This window comes from Tinamus guttatus, unplaced genomic scaffold (assembly GCF_059628265.1).
Source record: "Tinamus guttatus ecotype Peru unplaced genomic scaffold, ASM5962826v1 Tinamus_guttatus_pri_ptg000287l, whole genome shotgun sequence".
Classification (NCBI taxonomy): Eukaryota; Metazoa; Chordata; class Aves; order Tinamiformes; family Tinamidae; genus Tinamus; species Tinamus guttatus.
Window position 1 is genome coordinate 5,854,873 of NW_028288821.1, and position 19,969 is coordinate 5,874,841.

The 19,969-nt window shown below is 40.0% G+C and overlaps 1 protein-coding gene across 2 annotated transcripts in view; it reads left to right on the forward strand.

Annotated features, from left to right (window-relative positions):
- AMMECR1 (AMMECR nuclear protein 1) overlaps positions 1-19,969 on the forward strand; it is an 88,898-nt gene that overhangs the window by 48,531 nt on the left and 20,398 nt on the right. For both annotated transcript variants that reach the window (XM_088527581.1, XM_088527580.1), the window contains one exon: positions 4,966-5,076. In XM_088527581.1, coding sequence (XP_088383707.1) covers positions 4,966-5,076 — 111 coding nt within the window. The remainder of the gene's footprint in view (positions 1-4,965; positions 5,077-19,969) is intronic.

Sequence of the window (19,969 nt, forward strand, 5' to 3'; positions counted from 1 at the left end):
CTATAGCAAATTATTGAAGCATTTTTTTGCTTTACGAGATCTGTTTAGGGTGGAGCTGGAGAAGATTTTTCCAATAAAGAGTAAATGAGGCAATGGCTGGAAAGTTTATTGTCTTCGGGTCACATGTGAATTTGCTCTAACTTCGTAAATAGCTCTAGATGGAAATACTTTTTTTCAGCATTTAGCTCACAAACTAACAACAACACAGAAAACACAGGATCTTAGGCAAGAGGAATGATCGATTCTTGCAGATTGATTTTCAAAGTGTAGATTTGGTCCCTTCTGCTTCTGTGCAGTTTGAAGCATCCTCTGCTAACGGGGAGAAGGTCCCTTTGAGCCCCTGAGTACCAGGAGAGCTCAGAATTGCTCCTCTTGGTAGCACTGAGAGCTGGAAAAACCAGAGGTTCCCAGCGTGGTGGCGACAGGCCGGCTAGCCCACCGGACAAGGCTTTTGGCCCCAGGCTTTTGGCTCAGGAGGGCTCAGTCACAGCTGCTTTGTTTTTTAATAAAATGCTTTACCATAACTAAAGTTACATGGATGCCTTGGAGCTGATTATTAAATCACTCCCAGGGCAATGCAGCACCTATGTTGATGAATGTTTTTTAATAAGAACACTCAGACAGGGCTGGGAAGGAGAATCAGCAAGAAAGGTGAGTGTGCTGCATGCCAGTACCTGCACACGCCTGCATTCGTGTGGGATCTCTGGGCTCACCCTTCTCTGGGCAAAATGAGGACTCGCACTTGGCTGCTGTGGTGTGTGGCCAAGCCCGCGTCACTGGGTAGACAGGGACTCCTAAGCACCACGTATGCTGCCTCCTCATTTTTACTGAAACTCTTTGCTTCCCTTGCTTTCCTCCCAACTCCGTGGGGGTGAAAAATTTCATTTTAGATCTGACAATAAGGTGCTGAAAAATCCCAACCATTTTTTCTAACAAATACATAAACAGATAACACAAAAAATAGTTTTTGTTTCTCCCCCCCTAAAGTTGAAAAGTTGCATATTTGATCTCGACATGAGAATCTGGAGTTTGGCACTATGCTGCAAATCGAGATCTGAGGCTTATGTTAGATGGCAAGATTATCTGTGGGTTGTTACTAGCTTTAGAATGTATGAAAAGCATTCCAGGCTTGGAGAAAATAGGCAAACAGATGAAACCAAGGATGTCAATAAAAGGCAGACCAACATCCCTGGGAAGAAAGTCTGTTCATGTAAGCCAGACCAGCTCTTTTCTAAAGAGAGTGAGGTATATTTCCTTTTTTTTTTCTTTTCCCTTTTTTTTTTTTTCTTAAAAAAAAGGCAATACTAATTTAATGTTAATTTAAAAAAGAAAGAAAAAAAAAATTCTATTCTTAGCGACTTTCTGTCAAGCTGTAAATTATACTTTATGGTAGGTAGTGGGACTTAAGGCAGTGTTCATGGTGGTGCAGGGCCCTCTTCTGTGGTGCTGTGCACCTTGTGGACAGTGTTCGCAAAGAAGGTGAAGTTAAACTGGAAGGAGTGTTGAGAAGTGCCATGCCGATTGAAATGGGGGGATCCTGTTATAAGAACCTGCGTGAACACAGCCTGTTTAGCTCAGCAAAGTGAAGGCTGGAGAGGCATACAAATTTGTGCTATAAATAGTTTGGGGAGTTATAACCTGTAAGGGAAAAATCTATTTTAAGGACAATGTTGGCACAAGAAGAACTAGGTGCAGGCAGGCTGGGAATACGTCGAGGCAGGAAATGGGGAGGTTTCCTGAGGTGCTGAGCTTTAGCAAGGTTCTGCAGCAGCCCTCTGATATTTCATTTTGCAGCTTTATTCCCCCCCCCCCCCTTTTTTTTTTTTGAGGTAATTGTGGATATTTTATGAACAGAATTATATAATGTAATTATAGTTCTTTATGATGACTCTGGAGGTGCCTTCCAGCTTTATGTCTTAAATCTTAAAAGTTTAAAATCCTCTTGGTCACCAGTTTCTCTGAACCTTTGTTCCAAATTACATTTGCCTTGAAGACATCAGTGAGGTCATTAAGAAAAGTTCTTCTGCGCAGTGGGCTCAAGCTTCTGCATGGGCAGGCTGGTACCCTTGACCTCTAGGAGAGGGGGAGCCAAGAACAGGGAAATGCAGAAGTTCAAATATTAGGAAAAACCTCTAGTCAGATGTGATCTGTTGTATAGCATGTGGGATTACCAGTGATGTTTACCCAACAAATTGAGATTTTAAATTTAGTATGAATAGTATGTTTATGCTATTAGTAACAGCAGAAATATGTAGCTGTCTAACCTTTACTCTCTCATTACTCATAGACAAAGATGTTCAAAGAATAGGCAGATGTTTCAGTAATCCCTCTGATGTTCAAGGACGGTCTCCGGATATTTTCTTAGGTTGTACTTTTAAAGTTGCAGTATCAGTGCATCCTAGATAAGATTCTTTTGATAAGAAAGTAAGCACATGTATGTTCCACTGAATTTTAGCCCTCCAGTAAGTGCTTTACAGCTAATAAATCTCGCAGTCCAAAGATAAAGGTCAAAACTATATATCCTGAGGTCCAACCGTAACCTTATTTAGGCTTGTTCCTGTGGGAGGGGATAGGATGTGTTCAGTATCTTGGCAATCTGATGATTTTCTTGATATTGTTTAGGCAAACTGTGATACCTTTCTTGAAAATGTTAGTCAAATGCCACTTATTGAACTGAACGGGGAAGGAACAGCGTAATGGAATTTGTGTGCCTCTTTAGCCTCATTTTGCTATATTATACCAAATGGGAGGTAACAGGCCCTTCTGGTTTTGTGATCTTCATTTATTTTCAAACAGCCCTGAAAATGTAAAATAGAAATAAAAGGAAATCCAAAGGAAGGATGCAGCTTTAGCTTCCTCCTCTATTCATCCTGGCTGAAAGAAGGGGACACATCCAGTTTAATCAAATAAAGAAGGAAGCTGCTCTGCCAGCAGGCAGTAACAGCTTGTCCTGGAAGGTAAGAGAGGGTGGACGCTGCCACGCGGTGCTGTGCGCGTGGAGGGCTGCGTCCCTCGCCCGTCGCGATGGCTGCATCCCTGCCCCAGCACACGTGGCGGCTCTTGTGCCGTGCGGACAGAGCTCGCGGGATGCCAGGGAAGAGGGAAGCTGCCCAACCATGGGCACAGCCGTCTCTTGCTAGGCAGTGTCTGATATGCTAAAGCCTTGGTGTAATTTAAGAATCGACATGTGTCTAAAGACATAAGTTCTCCCTTTCACAGAGTAAGGAAAAACTTATTTTTTAAGCAGCTTTTCAGAAAAAGGAGTTGGGCAAGAAGTGGTGCTGAGAGGCTGTTTCACAGTGCGTTGTGGTACATTTTCTTGCTCGCTGCTTCCAGCAGATAGTAGTGACAGAAGGGAGTTTTGTTTTTGCCTTTTTGTTTGTTTTTGTTTTTGCATGCAGCCAGCTCGAATTTTTGGAGTATTTTGGGGTATGTGTGTGCTCTTGGACCTGGTCCACTCCTTCAAGGCACATGTGGTAATTATGTTTGCTCTGTAATCTCCTGATTCTCAGATGCTAGCCAGAGATTAACCTCCTGCTGGACCTTCCTGTCTTCATAGTAATGCCTGATGTAAGCACAGTTCAAGCAGCGAGGGGGGGAAAAAAAAGGAGGGAAAAAACAAGGTACATGGAGCAAAGCATTTTGAAGAGTAGCGTCTAATCAAATAGCCCGGCTCCCTTCCATGTGCAGGACTTGTGCTTGGCTGCTGGTATCCTCAGGGCAGAGCGATGCCCATACCAGTGTCGTGGGGCTGAGCGGGACGTACGTTTATACCCGAGTTGCTTGGGACTTTCTACAGAAATTGAAACCAGATTTATTCCAGATGAACACCTACTTTAGGAGTCAAGGGGTATGTGTGGGGAGCTTTTGGCATGGGATGCTTAGTTGTATCAGCTGCAGAAATATGAACCTGCCTGTGATGAGGAATGCCCTGTGGCAAGTTGTTTAGTTCAAATGATTTTTTAAAATCTTTTTCTCTCTCTCACTTCTCTTTTTCCCCTTTTTTTTCTTTCTTTTTTATAAGCTTCCCCAGTAATTGAAGTGTATGAGTGTAACTGACTCTGCGATTTGTCTGTTTTCTGTTTTTAAAAAACAAACAACAACATTTTTTTTACTTTTCTCGGTGGATCACTATTTGTGTCAGGAGTAGGAATCTTTATTAATGGAGCTGAGAGGTCTGGCTGTCCAGGAACTGCTCGGGCCTCCTTGCAAAATTCAGGGCTGTGTGGTCATGTGAGCCTGCGGTGTTGACACACTGTTGCGGAACTGCAATAGGAAGTTTGTTCTCCAAAGCTGTATGGTTTGTGTTTTCTGGGTTAGCTTGGTGTCTGGTTCGGCTCCATGTTGTTTGATAGTACAAGTATTTGCTAAAATTGAGATGTGTTCATTTTACTTGGGGTTTTGCGCCACTCCTGGTTGTTTCTGAGATTTGTGCGCAGTAGCTGCGATGACTTGGGAATCTTTGTGGGAAGAGTTTCCTGTGTTCAGGTTCTCCTAAATTTGCAGAGCATTCCTAAATTCACTTGTCTTTCAAGTATTTCTGGGAATATTTTCCAGATAAGCGTGTCTGTGTTCACCGGAGGGGTGACTAGCGTGACGGCTGCTTTGCTCTTCTCTGAAGGGTTTGATCTGGGAAGGTGTCTAATGCTTCTCCATTCATTCCCAGGAGAGTGCTAATGGGCGACAGAGAGGGACATCCCAAATATCAGGGCAGATGCCAGAAAAAGCCCTGTTTTGGCTACTCAGGTCTCCAGTAGTCTTACTTTCTCCAACATCACATGAGCGACATTTCTAGAGCAGTCAGAAGAACAGCAAAGTACCCTTCTAAGTCCTGCAGCCTGTGTGGATACAACCATTTTGGAGAGTGGGCCCCAGTCACACTAAAAGGAAGGACATGTGTTGAAATTCCACATGATCTGTCAATATTGCTTCTGTGATCACGTCTTTTCTTCTTTCCTAACGCAGCCCACTGTTTGTAACGTGGAAGATTGGTCGAGATAAACGATTGCGTGGATGCATAGGTACTTTTTCTGCCATGAACCTGCATTCAGGACTCAGGGAGTACACACTTACTAGGTAAGATTTGTCTTCTGTAGCCTTGATTTATGTTTAAGTACTTTACTGGGGAAATACAGGTGTATCTTTGGTTCTTTTCTTTTGTCTTTCACAGTACTGATCAACAAACTTGTATTTCCTTTTGATGCTGAACTTATTGCCAGGTTTTTTGACTACTGGTATCATGATGCTATGGTTTCAGTTAAAAAAAAAAAAAACATAGTTTGTCTGGACATTGTTGGTCTGGAATACTACTTTCCAGTAGCTTATTGTAACTGAATATTGCAGTATTTTTTCCAGTGGTCAGATAAATTTTAACCTTAATAGTTAACATCAGGGCAGAAGACCAGAAAGACAGATTTTGGGATTATCCTATTCACGCTTCTAAAACAGCAGGTATTCTCACCTCTTCTCCATCAGGTGCTTCCAATCAGCTGCAGTTAATTTAATGCTACAAATTTCCATTACATGTTACTCTTCAGATACATCTCAGCCCCTGGGTGGGAATCTTCTGGATGAGGGAGGTAAGTGGTGATAATCCTTTACTCCCTGGCAGCATAATCCTTCATTTTTCGATCTACACCTAAATTCATTCACCTTAATATTGTTCCATTTCCTTTGCATAGAGTGAAAACTAATAAGTTTATCACTAGAGCTATTAGTAAGCTTGATTTTTCTAAGATTTTCTAAGATTTTTCTGAGAGTTTTTAAAATTTATTTTCTAAAGAATTAATGGCATTTGGTTCACTTAGTTACAATAGACTGTTTATAGTGCTTTAAAATAGAAACTACATTCTGGCATGTAGATCTCTAAAATTGTCATTACTTAAAATAATTGGTGCCTCCAGACCTCCTGAGATTGGAGACTTTCTTCCAATATGATCTTCTTTGCTGTTAAGCACCTTTTCACAGTCTTGATATTGACTGATATTAAAATGGGCCATGTTCTCTCTTACAAGTCTCAAGTTTGTTGTGAGTTGAAGTTCATTTCATGCTTCTTTTTGCTCAGCTTCAAGAAATCAACTGCTCATCTCCTGGAGTTCCTTGTAAACTAGGCCTGAGAAACCTAGTTAGGTCTTGGTGTTGGTCTTACGTGATGTGGAATATTTCTGTTTGTGTCTTTTTTAAAACGCAGTAATCAAAATGGCCAAGGAGAAGAAGCATACAAAATATGTATAATATTCATGTAGTTACACAGGTAAATTTGGAGCAATTTCTGTGTTGAAGATTAAATGCCTTAAAACTTGAGTTTTAATTGGGCAGAGTGGGGGGAAAAAACACCTGTACCTGCTCCAGAGAGCTTTTCATTTAAGTGTCCTTTACAGTGCCATATCCAGAACAGTGAGCTAGTACAGAAAACTTCCCTCTAAGATTTAGATGATTACTCAAAAAAAAGTCCTGCAAAATGGTCAATACAGTAAGGAAAAAATGAAAATATATCAGATACACTCTAGTTATTAAGCTACAAGAGCAAAAAAAATTAAAAGGTATTTTTAACCTTTTAATTACATTAAGTATATTAAAATATTGAAACAGCAGTGTTGCTCAAATCTTTCAAATGATGCTGTAATCTTGTGTAACCTTAAAAGTGCTTAAAAGGTTCCTGTCACCATGTTCCAGTTTTAGAAGCTGCAACTCAAGATATACAGAGGTGAGATATAAGTAAAAGAAGCTGAAATACATTGAATACAGTATCCAAACAATGGCCACATACTATGGAAGGTTATGCTGGGCTATGTAGAAGGTGCTTTGATAGCAACTTCCTGCTAATTAGAAGAGAATTTCACTATAGTTAATTTTCAAGGGGAAAGATACTGGAAAATACATGCCCAGATATATATTTTTCTAATCTTTATTTAGGATACCATATTTTTTATCAATGATCTTTAATGGCATATCAAATTCTGTTACCTTTTATGGAAAGCCTTTCTTGTCTGTTCACCAGATCAAAATTAATTTGTGTTGTTTTTAAAGAAGTACTTCAGATATGACCACTAAAATGTTAACATCATATGTTAATGTACCCAAAAAGTTGTTCTTTTATCTCAAAAATTATATATAAAAAAAGGAGAGAGATACCTGTGATCAGTTAGTCTTCTCAGCTACAGAGCTTCCAGTGGAGAAGGTCTGAGGAATAATAAAAGCATCCTTGGAACATCTATGAACTTTCCCAGTTTGGAGCTCCACAGGCTTCACTAGGAGGGATCAAAAAGAGGGACACTGTAACTTGATCAAACAGTATGTGGGCAATAGTGTTCTTGTGGAAGATGAGAGAATGCCTGAAAGTGAAGAAAAAGTTTTTCAGATGTTTTGCAAAGTAAAATTAATCAACAAAGCAGGCAGCATGTGAATAGCTGTCTGCTTCAGAAGGCAAACTTGGATTAAGAATAAAGGATGAAGGCAGGTGTTCTTCTGACATCATTTCACTTTGATGCTGAGAGGCATTTTTCTTCAAGCCCTCTGAAGATTAGAGGGGTGAACAGAACTGGGCTCTATGGTTTATTCTCATCTTTTTCAGTACCTTCTGGGGGGGAATTGTAGCCCAACTTTCAGTGAATGAAGTAGCTGGTTCATCATGTGTAGCTGAACAGCTAAATGCCTTGGTGCTTAGCAAAGAAGGCATCCTAGATTTCACATGGGCAAGTTTATATTACAAGGATATTGAATAATGCTTAGTTCTAGTAGTATCTCTAATTTCCCTAATTTCCCTCTGCTTTTCATTATTTGCAATATTGTAGATTCTCTTAGTGTAGTGGTAGTTCATCTGGGAATCTGAAGTGAATGTTTTTTCTTGGATGTCTTCCCCTCCACACTCGCTCAGAAAACTTTTTGATCCCTAAACAAAAGTTGTGGAATGGGACTGAAAGAACCTCTTTACCCCCCCCCCCCCCCCCCTTCTGAGCTCTGTAGGTTGTGATGCTGGTATTGCCAGCATGTTCTAAACAGGAAATTTATATGGAATGATTCATCATTAATTGGATACATCTGCCTCCCTCATGAAGCGGGATGAGAATACTCCTAGCTAAAAACACTAGCATTGTGTTCCTAAGAAAATCTACATCTTGGATTCAGTTTTCACTTATATCAGTGAAACAGAGGAAGTAGTAGTACATTATTAAAATACTTTGCAGAATGTTGTGAAAATATGTATTCAGATTTAGTGAATTTAAATAATTTTACTAGGAAGTTGGTTAGATTAGAAACAAATCTAGCCTTGTCCAGATTGCTGTATAATATCAAATGTTGTATATTAGGATGTAAGAAGTTCATCGTGGGCATGGCAAATAGTCCTTCCTGCATATGTGAATTGAATATTCTACCTTAATGTGTAAATTTAACCAATCCAGATTATAGAAAAATACCTTATATTTTACAGCTCCTTCAAGTATATACTCTGCACTTGGAAGCAGGTTACCACAGCATTTCAAAACAGGTTGATAAAATATTTTTCATATATTCTGTTCAGCAATAAGGCTTGGGTTTGGCAGTAAAGTTTTAAATTGCTACTTTCCTACACTTGAGGTGCCAAATGAAATGGTTTTATTTATCCTATATTTTTTTCATTTTAGTATTTTTTTGATCATTGTTTCATACAATTTAAAATCATATTTTAAGCTTGGCTCTAACCAGTAAGGAATATGGATTACGCAAGTTTGACTCTACTTTTCTTTGTTCTGTCAAGGCTAGAGTATATATCTGGGAAGGGAAAAAGTAGGAAAGAGGTAGCTAAAGGAAGACCTGCTGTTATACAGGAGAATGATAGAAAAAAAAATGGAGGGATCGTTGGCCTTAAGTGTGCATTAATGTAATAACTGAAATCTGGATTTATAACATGTAACCCACCCTTTCTGTGCATAGATCTGCCTATGGCAAAATTTGGTCTTTGTTGCATGTTCTATTTGCTAGTGACACCTCAGAGAAACAGGAGAGGGTTCTGCCTTACCTTGCTCCCAGGGATGGAGCTGCTCAGCAAACAAAACAAAGGGAGACCCTTGGGAGGAGCAGTATAAAACTGAAGGAAATAAAACCTGCAACCCAGCTCTCTCACAGCCGAGTTTGGGTGGGGATTCTGCATGAGACACTTGGCTACAGTAACATCAGCTACTGCCCTGTGTTCACTAGTAGTGTCAATCCTTGCTGCTGCCATATCTGCTTGCTTCTCTTGATGAAAACCATTAGCCCTTTCTTCCTGTTCTGCACTAGGAAGTCAAACCTTCAGCTGCATCCCTGAGTATGGCTTAGTTATTTAAGGGTTAAAGTTGAGAGAGGTAAAATAATTAAACAATGAAAGAGAACAATGAGCACAATGTAGCTGCAGGGCCTTATTTAGTAAAAATTATGGAAAAGTATTTGTATAGAAAGGGCAGCTTCTCTTCTAGCTGAACTTACTACCCTTTTAGTCCAGTTTGGTTTTAGTAAATGATAGTTTTGTTCAGCCTCCCTACATATTCTCCCACAATCCAGTACTAACTTCAGCAACTCTTTACCATCAGGGAGGGTGGCTATGAGCTTAGATACTCATTGCTGACTTGGAGCAAAGCAGTGTTTGTGCACGTGGTCATAATTTCTTGCTGGACAGATCGTAAATGTCTTCCTGACACTTGTGTTGTCACCTTCACTGCTCACCAAAGATACAGTCTGAATTAACTCCTGCCAAAAGCCAATCATGTAATACCCAAGAGTGCATTGTTGCTTCTCTGTTGCCCACTGGTAATACTTTTCAAGCTACCTTATCTTACATTTTTGATTTATAGTGGATTGGTCCTGAAGCTGCTTTATTAGTCTACTGTGATTTTGCTTCTGGTGGCTGCTTGTGCAGAACCTCTGCAAACTGTGAGGAGAAACTTACGCTGTCATTTGCAAACTGAAGCTTGCAGAGAGCAGTCTGTACTCTTCACAGCCTGAATTTGCCAGTGTTGTGCTACTCTAGTATGTTCAACACCAAATTAAAGCCAAGAAGCATCGTGCTGCTTCTGTTGCTTCTTTTTTGTTTGCGCATTCCTTTGAAAAGCAGATGAGCCATGGGAAACTGGACAGCAGAGATGCTGGAATCTCCAGTACCTCCTGGTTGCCTCCCAGCTTTTGGGGTCGTCTTACTGGTACACAAGCCATGGCTTGTACTCTTGCTATAGGATGGCCTGCAGCAGATGGAGAATTTCAAGGTGAGAGAAGTTGCATAGGGAGAGCTGCGATGACATAGTTCTGTGTCTGTTTGAAGGTATGGATGACTGCTGTGTGCATGAAACATACGAGAAGCCAGTGGCGATTCCATCTGAAATTTATAACTCTGGAGTCCCATTTACCTCTCACTGTGCCATTCACTTGCTAAGTTGTTAGTTGGGTGCAGCCTATAGAGTATGTGGATCTGTAAAGAAAAGCACCATAGGTCCTTCCAAAGGAACCATTGAGACTTTGCAACTGGAGTTCCCTGGGCCCTTGAGCCTCACAGTATGTGTCTTTCACACAGACATACCCCTTCACTCAGTTTTGGGCTTCTGCCTGGATGTGTCTGCATTTAAGATTGATTTCAGAGCATCTGCTGTTGCTCCCCAGGTAGGAAGTGGGGTACAGAACCACTTCCTAAAACCTGGGGTACTGAACCTTTTCCCTATGCCCAGGGCAGGCCTGTCTGCCCCTTCAAGGATGCTGAAGTTGCAGGCTTGTTTCTCAGCTAATCCATGTCATGGGCTGTTTGGAAAGCTCGATAATTCAGGATGTCACAAAAAAGTGGAGGGAGTGATTTAAGCCTGAGGATTTCTTGTTAGGCTATAGCAATCCCTAGCCACTAAAATCCCTTAGCAAGAGAGAGCGGTGTCTGAGCCAAAGTCAGATTTGAAATAGATTTGGGAAAAAAAACAGGTACTGTAACTTTCCCTGAAGGGAAAAGGGAGTAGCTGTTTCTTAAAAGCCTTCAGAGAAGTTGGGATTGTACCCAAGGAAACAACAGTCCACATCAAGATGGTTGATTGGCTTAAGCCGATTTTCAGTAACCTTATTTTGGACCCCTTCTCTGTCGTGACCTAAAGGTAAAGCACAAGGGCTAAAGATACAACATCGTGTTGTGTGACTGCAGAATTTGGGAGCTGACTTGACTGACAGAGTACAAAATAGCTGAGAGGCCCCTGCTCTGTGAGGTGGTTTTACCCTGGGGTGTATTTTAGGTGCGGTGCTGGTGCCTGCTGGCCTCTGGAGTGCCTGATTTGCCACTGTGTGCAACTGCTTTGCAGAGATAGCTGTCATTTTGTGTTCTGCTTACAGTCTTACATGAATTCTGTTCTTAATAATTGTCATACCTGAGCCACGTAAGCTGTCTATTTGTTTTCCCTCAAAAGAAACCAAAATGCAGTTCAGGAAATTTAAAAAACTTATCTTGCAAATTAGCGCCTTTCAATTAAAATCAGCAACAGGATGGGGGGTACTGCAGGTGACTTTTGTTGAGCATAGTTAGGCATCATCTGAATTGGAAATATTGTCTGTAAGCTCCTGCAGTTGGTGTTTAAAAGCATTTTAATCATGGGGTTCTAAGATACAAGTGAGGTGGGATGTGCAGAGAGATGTAATCTCTATTATTGGACTGATGCAGTTGCAGAAAATTAGATAAGCTTTCAGTGTACAAGCCATGCTGAGAGGAAGTCATTAAGACACCCTCTTTGCTAATTAAACAACCTTTTTTCAGGATGCAAGCTAATCTCCAGCTCAATAGAAGCCTGCTCAGGTTTTGGTCAGGATATGCTGCTGCTGTCGTTTGCCTTTTAATTCACAATGTTCCCTTTTCCTGATTACCTTTCCAAGTTATAGCTTTGCGTGTGAGCCCTTATGTAAGGGATTATAAGGTTTCTACTGCTGTTCTGAGCATATAATTATGGTGTTAGTAAAAGTGAGGTATGTCATGTTAGCAATCGTATTTCATTATAATTTTTATATGAATTCTGGCTGACAGTAAAATTGTCTTAAACTCTAAAAGAGCTCGTCTTACTTATAGTTAAAATCAGCAGTAAGCTTTGCATTACAAATTCTAAGATATAGCTTTGTATAGATATCTATATGTGATGCTGTTGACCTCTGGGGTAGTTATCAATAGCCTCAGAACAACATTTTTGTTGTCTAAATTGTATAACTAAGTATGATCTATTGCTTCTGGTAAAATTCAGAATGAAGCACTGATGTGCTAGCAGCTGATTCTAAATAATGACCGATGGCTTTCAATAAAATTGAGGCAAAAGTATTGTAGTTTATAGGTGTGTTCTACAGGCTAAGAGCTGCCAGCTACGAAGTCGTGTGCTTTGCTTGCCACATCATCTGTATTGTTTTACTGAGACCTGGAACTGTTTATTGGCTTAGGTGAGTTTTAGTAATATAAAATCCTGCTGGTCACGTATTATAGATATGAATTTTATAAATAACACCACTTTAATTTGGGGAAACCTGCCATAGTGGGAAGTGATTGCTTAGTAGTAAAACGTATTGAAGTATAAACTCGCAACACCAGAATCTGCGAATGAGGTGCAGAAATTAGAATTTGCCCAGCCGGGCTTAGTTATTCTGTGCGAGTCAATTGATTCTGTAAGTAGGTCTGTAATGATTTTGTGCACACAGTGCCAGGTCATTATTTCAGGGAGCTATTGCTTGCTTGACAGAATTACATGTAATGTCTTTTCTCAAAGGGCAAAATTAAATAGCATATTGACTTTAAAGGCGGGGAGCAGTGACTTCTGCTTTAATCATGGGTTGAATGCTTCTCCTTTTGCATTCTGAAATGAAAATGAAATACTGTTTCTGAGAGGGCAATGGGGGCATGCCATACAGGGAGTATAGGTTTCTTGAATGTAAACGTGTGTGTGTTGAACTGTGGAAATTCTGCTTTTCTTTTTATTAGAAAATATGTATATTTAATGTGTATATAATGTAGATAGTGTGTGTGCATGTATACACACACATATATATATTTATATGTATGTTTTGTGATTGTTGATCTCTTAATCCCAAGAGAACCTGCTAGACCCTAGGGTCTAATGGTAGATGATAGTCTGTTTCCTTAGCAACACTTTCTGAAAGAAAGCAAGGGAAAACACTACAAATAGCTGATTATTATTATTATGAAAAGAGGAGTGGATAATAATAAAGCTTTTCCATAGATCCCAGTTTATCGCATATTGAATGATACCCTTTTGCAGAGGACTGAATTGTAAAATGTGATTTCTTGGTGGGGGGTGGACAAGTAGTGGGAAATGCATTGCTGGGTTTGGTGGAATAAACTTATTTCATGTGTTGAACTTGTTTATGAGAGGTAACTTTGTATCTAGGAGAAATGGAATTTTAGAATTCCAAATGATTACAGAAAGGGCAAATTTATAGATAAGTGGCTCACTGAAGTGTAGAATTTCTTTGCTGGGACTGTCAAAAGTGTTATGTCTCTCGTCCAGTAGAATTTAGTGTAACTAAGGAAGCAGTCTGAGATTAAAATACTTCATTTTATTTTTAAAAACTGGAGCTCAAAAGCATGCAGAAATAACAGGAATTTCAAAAATATGCTGCTTAAATCTATGCTTTGAAAAGGCCATGAACAAGAAAAATGACTTGCATTAGTTGATTTAGTCTGTGATGCTCCAAATAAATCAGATTTTCCTTAAATTTGATGGAACGTGAATGAGTAACCGGGGGCATCCCCAGCAATGAGCCCTGTCACTGATGACACTCATCCTTTCCAGCTGGTCCTTCCCACAAAGCACTCGTGTTTCTGATCCTTCTCCCGCAGTCTCCTGTGATGCTAAGAAAGCAGTGCCCACCCTCCTTCAAAGTCACAGTTCTTGTTGAGCTGAAACACTACTCGGAATGTCAAATTCCTATTTGACTTTCAATATTACTTGAAATAAGTATTTGCGCAGAGGAGGAATAACTCAGAACTGGTCATCGCTGTTTTGCAAGTAAAGTTCTATTACTGAAGCCCTGGCATTGATGCTACCTGCTTTTTGGTTAACTTGTCCATCTTTATGTGCAGTATCCTTAGAGGGAACATTCTTCAAAACATTTCCTAAAATGTTGTGAGACTGGGAGCTTTTTTTTTTTTTTTCTTTTTTTTTTTTCTCCTCTCCTGAGACATTTGGTAGCTTCTTGCTCAGAGAAAGTGGAAATGGAGATGCAATGGTGGCATATTAGATACTGTTCATAGAAGAAGCAAACTTAATGGCTTGAGGAGATACTAGAACAGTGGGTTTCACATAAACTGTGTCTTGACAGAGATTGAGAGGTCGGAGGAAAAAGAAATGTCTCCTATACTTGTAAGCTGTTGAAATCTTAAGCTCTGTTTGAAATTTTAACTGTAAATGCTAAACTCAGCAACTTGCGTGGGAGGAACTGTGGGAAAGGAGCCTCAATTGCTTTCAGTCTGTCAGCGCCTTCTCCATTTAGGTGTTTTCTGATGCTTTCCTGTGAGGCTGTATAAGGAAGAAATAGCATGAGCTGGGTGGGGACACCAGGCTCCAAAGGCCCTTGTTATCTCTCTTCACTGCTATGCAAAAACTGAGGCTTTGAAAACTGCTTTTGCTGTGTTCTGTAGTCCAGAGTGAAGGAACCTCCTGTAGCAGGTTTTTATTAAATTTTAAAAATAATATTGATACCTGGTTTTAACCTGTGTCCTGCAGACACCGTGAGCAAAGAAGTTGTCTTGTGACCTTTGCAGAGCTTGACAGCTGAGCAGGCAGAAAAGCTCTCGGAAGAAGGAATAGCATAAACAGTTCTGGCTGCGCATAAGCAACCGTTTAGAATCATAGAATCATTATGTTTGGAAAAGACCTTCAAGATCACTGAGTCCATATAAAGTGATGCAGAGCCCTTCAGAGAGTATCTAAACTCAACCGTGATGCAGAGTCTGAGCTAGTGGCATATCACAGAATGGTTGAGGTTGGAAGGGACCTTTAGAGATCAGCTAGTCCAACCTCCCTGCTCCAGCAGGGACACCCAGAGCACGTGGCACAGGACTGCATCCAAGCACATTTGGAAGATCTCCAGAGAAGGAGACTCCACAACCTCTCTTGGCAGCCTGTTTCAGTGCTCTGTCATCCAAACAGTAAAGAAGTTCATCATATGGAGATGGAACTTCCTGTGTTTCCAATGCAATAGAATCTTTTTCTTTTACCGCGGCTTAGTAATAATGCTGTCAATGGTTGTGCTCAGAGTCACAGACTAGCCAGTTCTGGTGTAAGTAGGTGCTGCAGAGCGTGGGGAGCTTGTGCAGATGCTGCCTGGCTGCTCTTGGGAACTTCCCCATCTGCCCGAGCAGTAGCACCAGCTTCACAGAGGAGGGTCCTTGTCCCGGTGGGAATCACCCACGTTGTATTGTGTGACTCAGGGCCTGAAATATGGCTTATCGGGCTTTTATCAGCAGGGAACTATGACTTCATCCAAATGAATGATGTTGTGCCTCTTTATTTCCTCTTGCTGTTTTCAATTGACTAGATTTCATTTGCTTTCAGTTTGTTTTGTATGGGAAAAGAAGAAAAGCTCTTGGTTTTCTTAATAGTCCAACTTTTTTGATAGTTCTGGTTGAATTGATTTTAATGACTGATACTTCCTTACTTCCACAAACTGAAGATCCCAAGTTACTAGTAGATACAATTCATTTAGCAGTTTAACTTAATTGATAGTAGCATTTTTGGTGTTTCATTCATAAGTAAAAGTTAGGTTAGAAACATTCACACCCTGGTATGTTCAAATGACATGCCTCAGATCAGAAGCCTTTTTTCTCCTCTACCAGAAAGTGAGTAGCTTAAAATATAAATATATTAGTATGTAATGGAAAGCTTATGCAATTCTTTTTCTTTAAATATTGCTTTATATTCCATTTCACTAAAGTGCTAATGTAAAGCCAAGAATGTATATAGCAGAAATGTACTCTGACTCAACTGTGTGAAGGTTGAAAGAGACTGAATACATTTAAAAAGTGCTGTGTGTATATTTTTAACTGTTTTGGTTCTTATGAAAGACAGTTGAAAGAGCTTTTTCTGTTATCTCTAGGCCAGTGATTTCCAGATGTTATTTTTAAAGCCCCGCAGATAGCATGTTGGTTTTGCATTGAAGAAAAAGCATGTTTTATGCATTTATAAACAGAAGGGAAGGGGGAAATGTAGTTTCAAAATAACGCTTTGAAAGGTCATTCCAACCTCAGTTCTGAACGAGGGTATTGCTGCTTCTCACCAGAATTATTTTTGCATGTTCTGTCAAGGAATTGATGTAGTTTTTGTTGTTGTTCCCAGAAGCTTCCACGCGATTTGCAAGCTGGTTCGCTGTCCCTTTCTCGTCTGTGCTGAGGATGCACTCTGCAGTTTGCTCACTTAGCTGCAGATAGAGGCTTTTTTTTCCTTTGACCTAGACTGCTAATCCCATATTGCAAAGAGCAGCAGCTGTGCTTTGTCTGCGGAGTCCCCGCGCCGCGTGCAGCCGTGTCCGTCAGCGGCCCCCGCTTTGTGTGCTCTGCTTTTTCAGTTGCTGAAAGGCTGCTTTCTGTCCTGTTGCTTGTAAAAACCATCTTCAGTTTTGCAGAAGTCTGCAAATAAATGAAATAATTTTTTCAGAATTGTAGGCTTCTGAAAACTGCTGCGCAGTTTCACAAAGCTATGTTTGAGTTGAATGTTTCTGACATTCAGGAAAGGAACCATTTGTGAATTGCTTTTTAGAGGGTTCATGAAACCTATTTCTGTTTAAATTTTAAACGCTTTAAATAGATATGTGGGATTATAGCTCTAATGGATGTAATTATGATTAATCTAGACTTCTGTGTCCATGCTCTAACCTCATTTAACTTGGAATAATCAAAATTTAGTTCTCTCAGAATAATTCCCTCGGTTAAACATTTCTAAATACATATGTAGCAATTTAAGATGTTACAGTGCTTGAAAGCTAAGTAACCATAAGACCTGAGCAGATAGTCTGCTGTTTTAGGGACTTCTACTGAAGGGAAGGGCAAAATGTCCTTTACCTTTAAAGGGTGAATTTGGCTTGTAGTTCCTCTAAGAGGATATAAAGTGAAATATTTAATTAGCAAGCTTGATTTTCCATTTCAGTTAATCTCATAGCAGGAATATGTTTGACAACACTTTCATGCTCTGTAATAACTTTTATTCTGTAGCTGAGCTGACTGTTCAAATATATGGTATGCTGTAGAGTTAAATGCATTCCCTGAATCCTCAAGTCATTAATGTTTTGGAAATTGCAGACAAATGGATCGCAGCCCAAACCCTTGGAGTCTTTTACATTTCTGAACTTCCTCTTTGCTCCACATCTGCTGCTTTTTTATTTGCCACCCCAAAGCTAGCTAGGAGTGGAAAAGGCAGCAGAGCAGCAATTGGAAAGGATGGAGCTGATGGAGCTGGGGAAGGTGCTGCAGGTGAGGGTGAAGATTCATGCCAGGTGGGCAGGACTGTGGCAGAAAAGGAGAAGCAAGAAAGGTGAGTTTGGGACTTGCTGGCTGGTGTCACGGACTTGCCAGAAGGTAAATGAAAAGGTGGCAGAGGAGAGAGCTGGTTTGTGTGCAGTAGGGTGGGCAGGAGGCAAAGCCTCCATGTGGAGAGGACCTGTGTGGCAGAGCTCAGACCTGCTCTGCTTCTTGACTTTTTTGACCTACTTGAGTGGTATTGAGTGTGCAAAGCTTAACCTGGTAATGAGATTCACATATGGAACAAAAAGCCTACACCCATTAAAAAGTAACAGGTGAAAAAAGTTATTGGTAATTCTTGTTACACTTAATAATAACTTAAATTCTGTTTTGATGCAGCTGTACTCACACCATCTTTTCTAGAGTGGCTTCAGCAGAGCAGGAGTAAGCTGCTACAGATAGTACTGAAATGCTGGGTGCTTTTTGTGTATGTGTCTGCAAATTTTCATGAAATAATGAGTGGCTATTTCTTTCCCTGCGGTCTTTACTACATGTGATACGCCACAAGGGATTGATTTTGTGCCTCTATTTAATAATAAAAAAAGGTCACTGACACATGGTGAGATGCCATGAGCTCCCATAGCAGCCCCTGCGTTGACTGCACTCAGATGAGCATCATCTTCGTAGATGCAGTATGCCTATGAGATTGCATTTAGATCAGATTTAGCTAGTTTAAACATAATCCAAGTTGAGTAATGATGTTGATGAGGAACATATCTTGGGAAACAAGCCAGGATATTATCCAGGGTATTATGAGCAAATATATTTCAGTCTGGGTCCTAGGTTGCTCCTAATTTATTAATTTGCTCCAGAAACTCAAGATTGAATTCTGTCAGCTCTCATTTATCAGGCTGTATCCATCAATAAATTTATTTTCTATAGTATTTTGTTGTCTGTGTTTTTTATGAAAGTTATTCTAATATCTCAAGTGACTGAATGTGTTTCCCTTCTCAAAGAAGTTGTTATATATTCTAGCATGCCTTTTGCTTTGCTTGTGTTTAACCTGGCTATATTGTCACTGTAGTTTCTTGAGTCATCTTGACTAGAGTCATAGTGATAAGCGGAATACCAAAATTGACCTTAAATATTAAATTCCACCGGCATTTAATGTTTTGATTGATCTAAATTGAATCATTTTGACAACTAATAAAACTGCAATTGCATCCTATTTTTATATTGAAATTGCAGTTTATAGTAATTCCAGTGACCAAAGTAGTACTGAGAACAACCAGTACTCATTTGTTCCAGGCTTTCAACAGTATAATAAAAATAAACTCTTTCTGCAAGCCGCAGGAAATTGAACATGTGAATGTTCAAATTATATTCATGTATTTATATCTCATGGCTTTCCTATGAAGTTTAGAAACATACATGTTTTTTTCTGTATCTGCCTAAGATTTTTGTTAAAGCTAACTAAAAATGTTAATTTGTACTTTTTTGAATAATGATTTGAGCATAGTTTTAGGGAGGCTAATTCTTTGCATGAATTGTCTTGGTGAGGGTTGAATACAGCGCTAAAGTGTCCTAAAACATGATGTGCTTTTACTTCAGTATCTGTCTAGGGGTGGAAGTAGGAATCTTAGGTCAGTATGGAGAGACTTATTGGAGGCATAAAGAATTCAGAAGACTTTTATTTTTATGTTCTTTTCGAGTGGTTAGTGTTGGTCAAGCTGTACAGTAATGGAGCAGTTCGTTTTTGTTAATTGTCTAAATTTTGCCATCTGCTGGAGAACTTTTTGGTGACAGTATAATTTAGTCCAGCTGGAGCTCTGTTAATTTTCTGGCTGGTCTTTTTATCATGTTTTCACCAACCCTGGTCAGTTTTGTTGAGGAAAAAAAATAGTATTTGGAGAGCTAATAAAGTCAGAGTGTTGTGCATTTGTTTTGAGTGCAACAAATTAAATTTTGATATATCAGTACCAGACATACCCATGGCACCTGAGACCTCTGTTTCCTGAATGCCTGCTCGAGTATGACACAGAAACAGTCCTGACTTTCTGGATGTTGTTATCCTCACCTAGCCGGCTGAATGGGAGATGCTGGGAGCAGTGAGGGAAAAGAGGGAAAGGGCAAGCAGCTGCTGGGGAAGGAACTGTCATGTGCCTGCACACAGTTGCTTTACCTTGCATTGTCCTGTCGTTTGGGTTGCATTTACCCCTTGTTAAGGGCATCCCTCCAAACTATTCCTCAGTCTTTGCCGTAACTTAAACAGTGAAATTGCATTTGACTTCGAGTACATTAGAAATATCGTATGCCCTATATGCAAAATGATTCCCTCTCCCTCTGTGGGATTAAAACAGTATGAGAAAAATGCAGATTCTTTGACTTGGTTGTTCCTTTTTTCGCAATGAAGGAAAGTAATAGGCCTTTTAGAACCACAAAAGCACTGTAGAGTGAGATTTTTGGCTTTAGGAAAAGGTAAGGAAGTTAAACCCATGGAAACTTGACTCTCATTAATGCACTCAAGTCAGATTTTGCAACGGT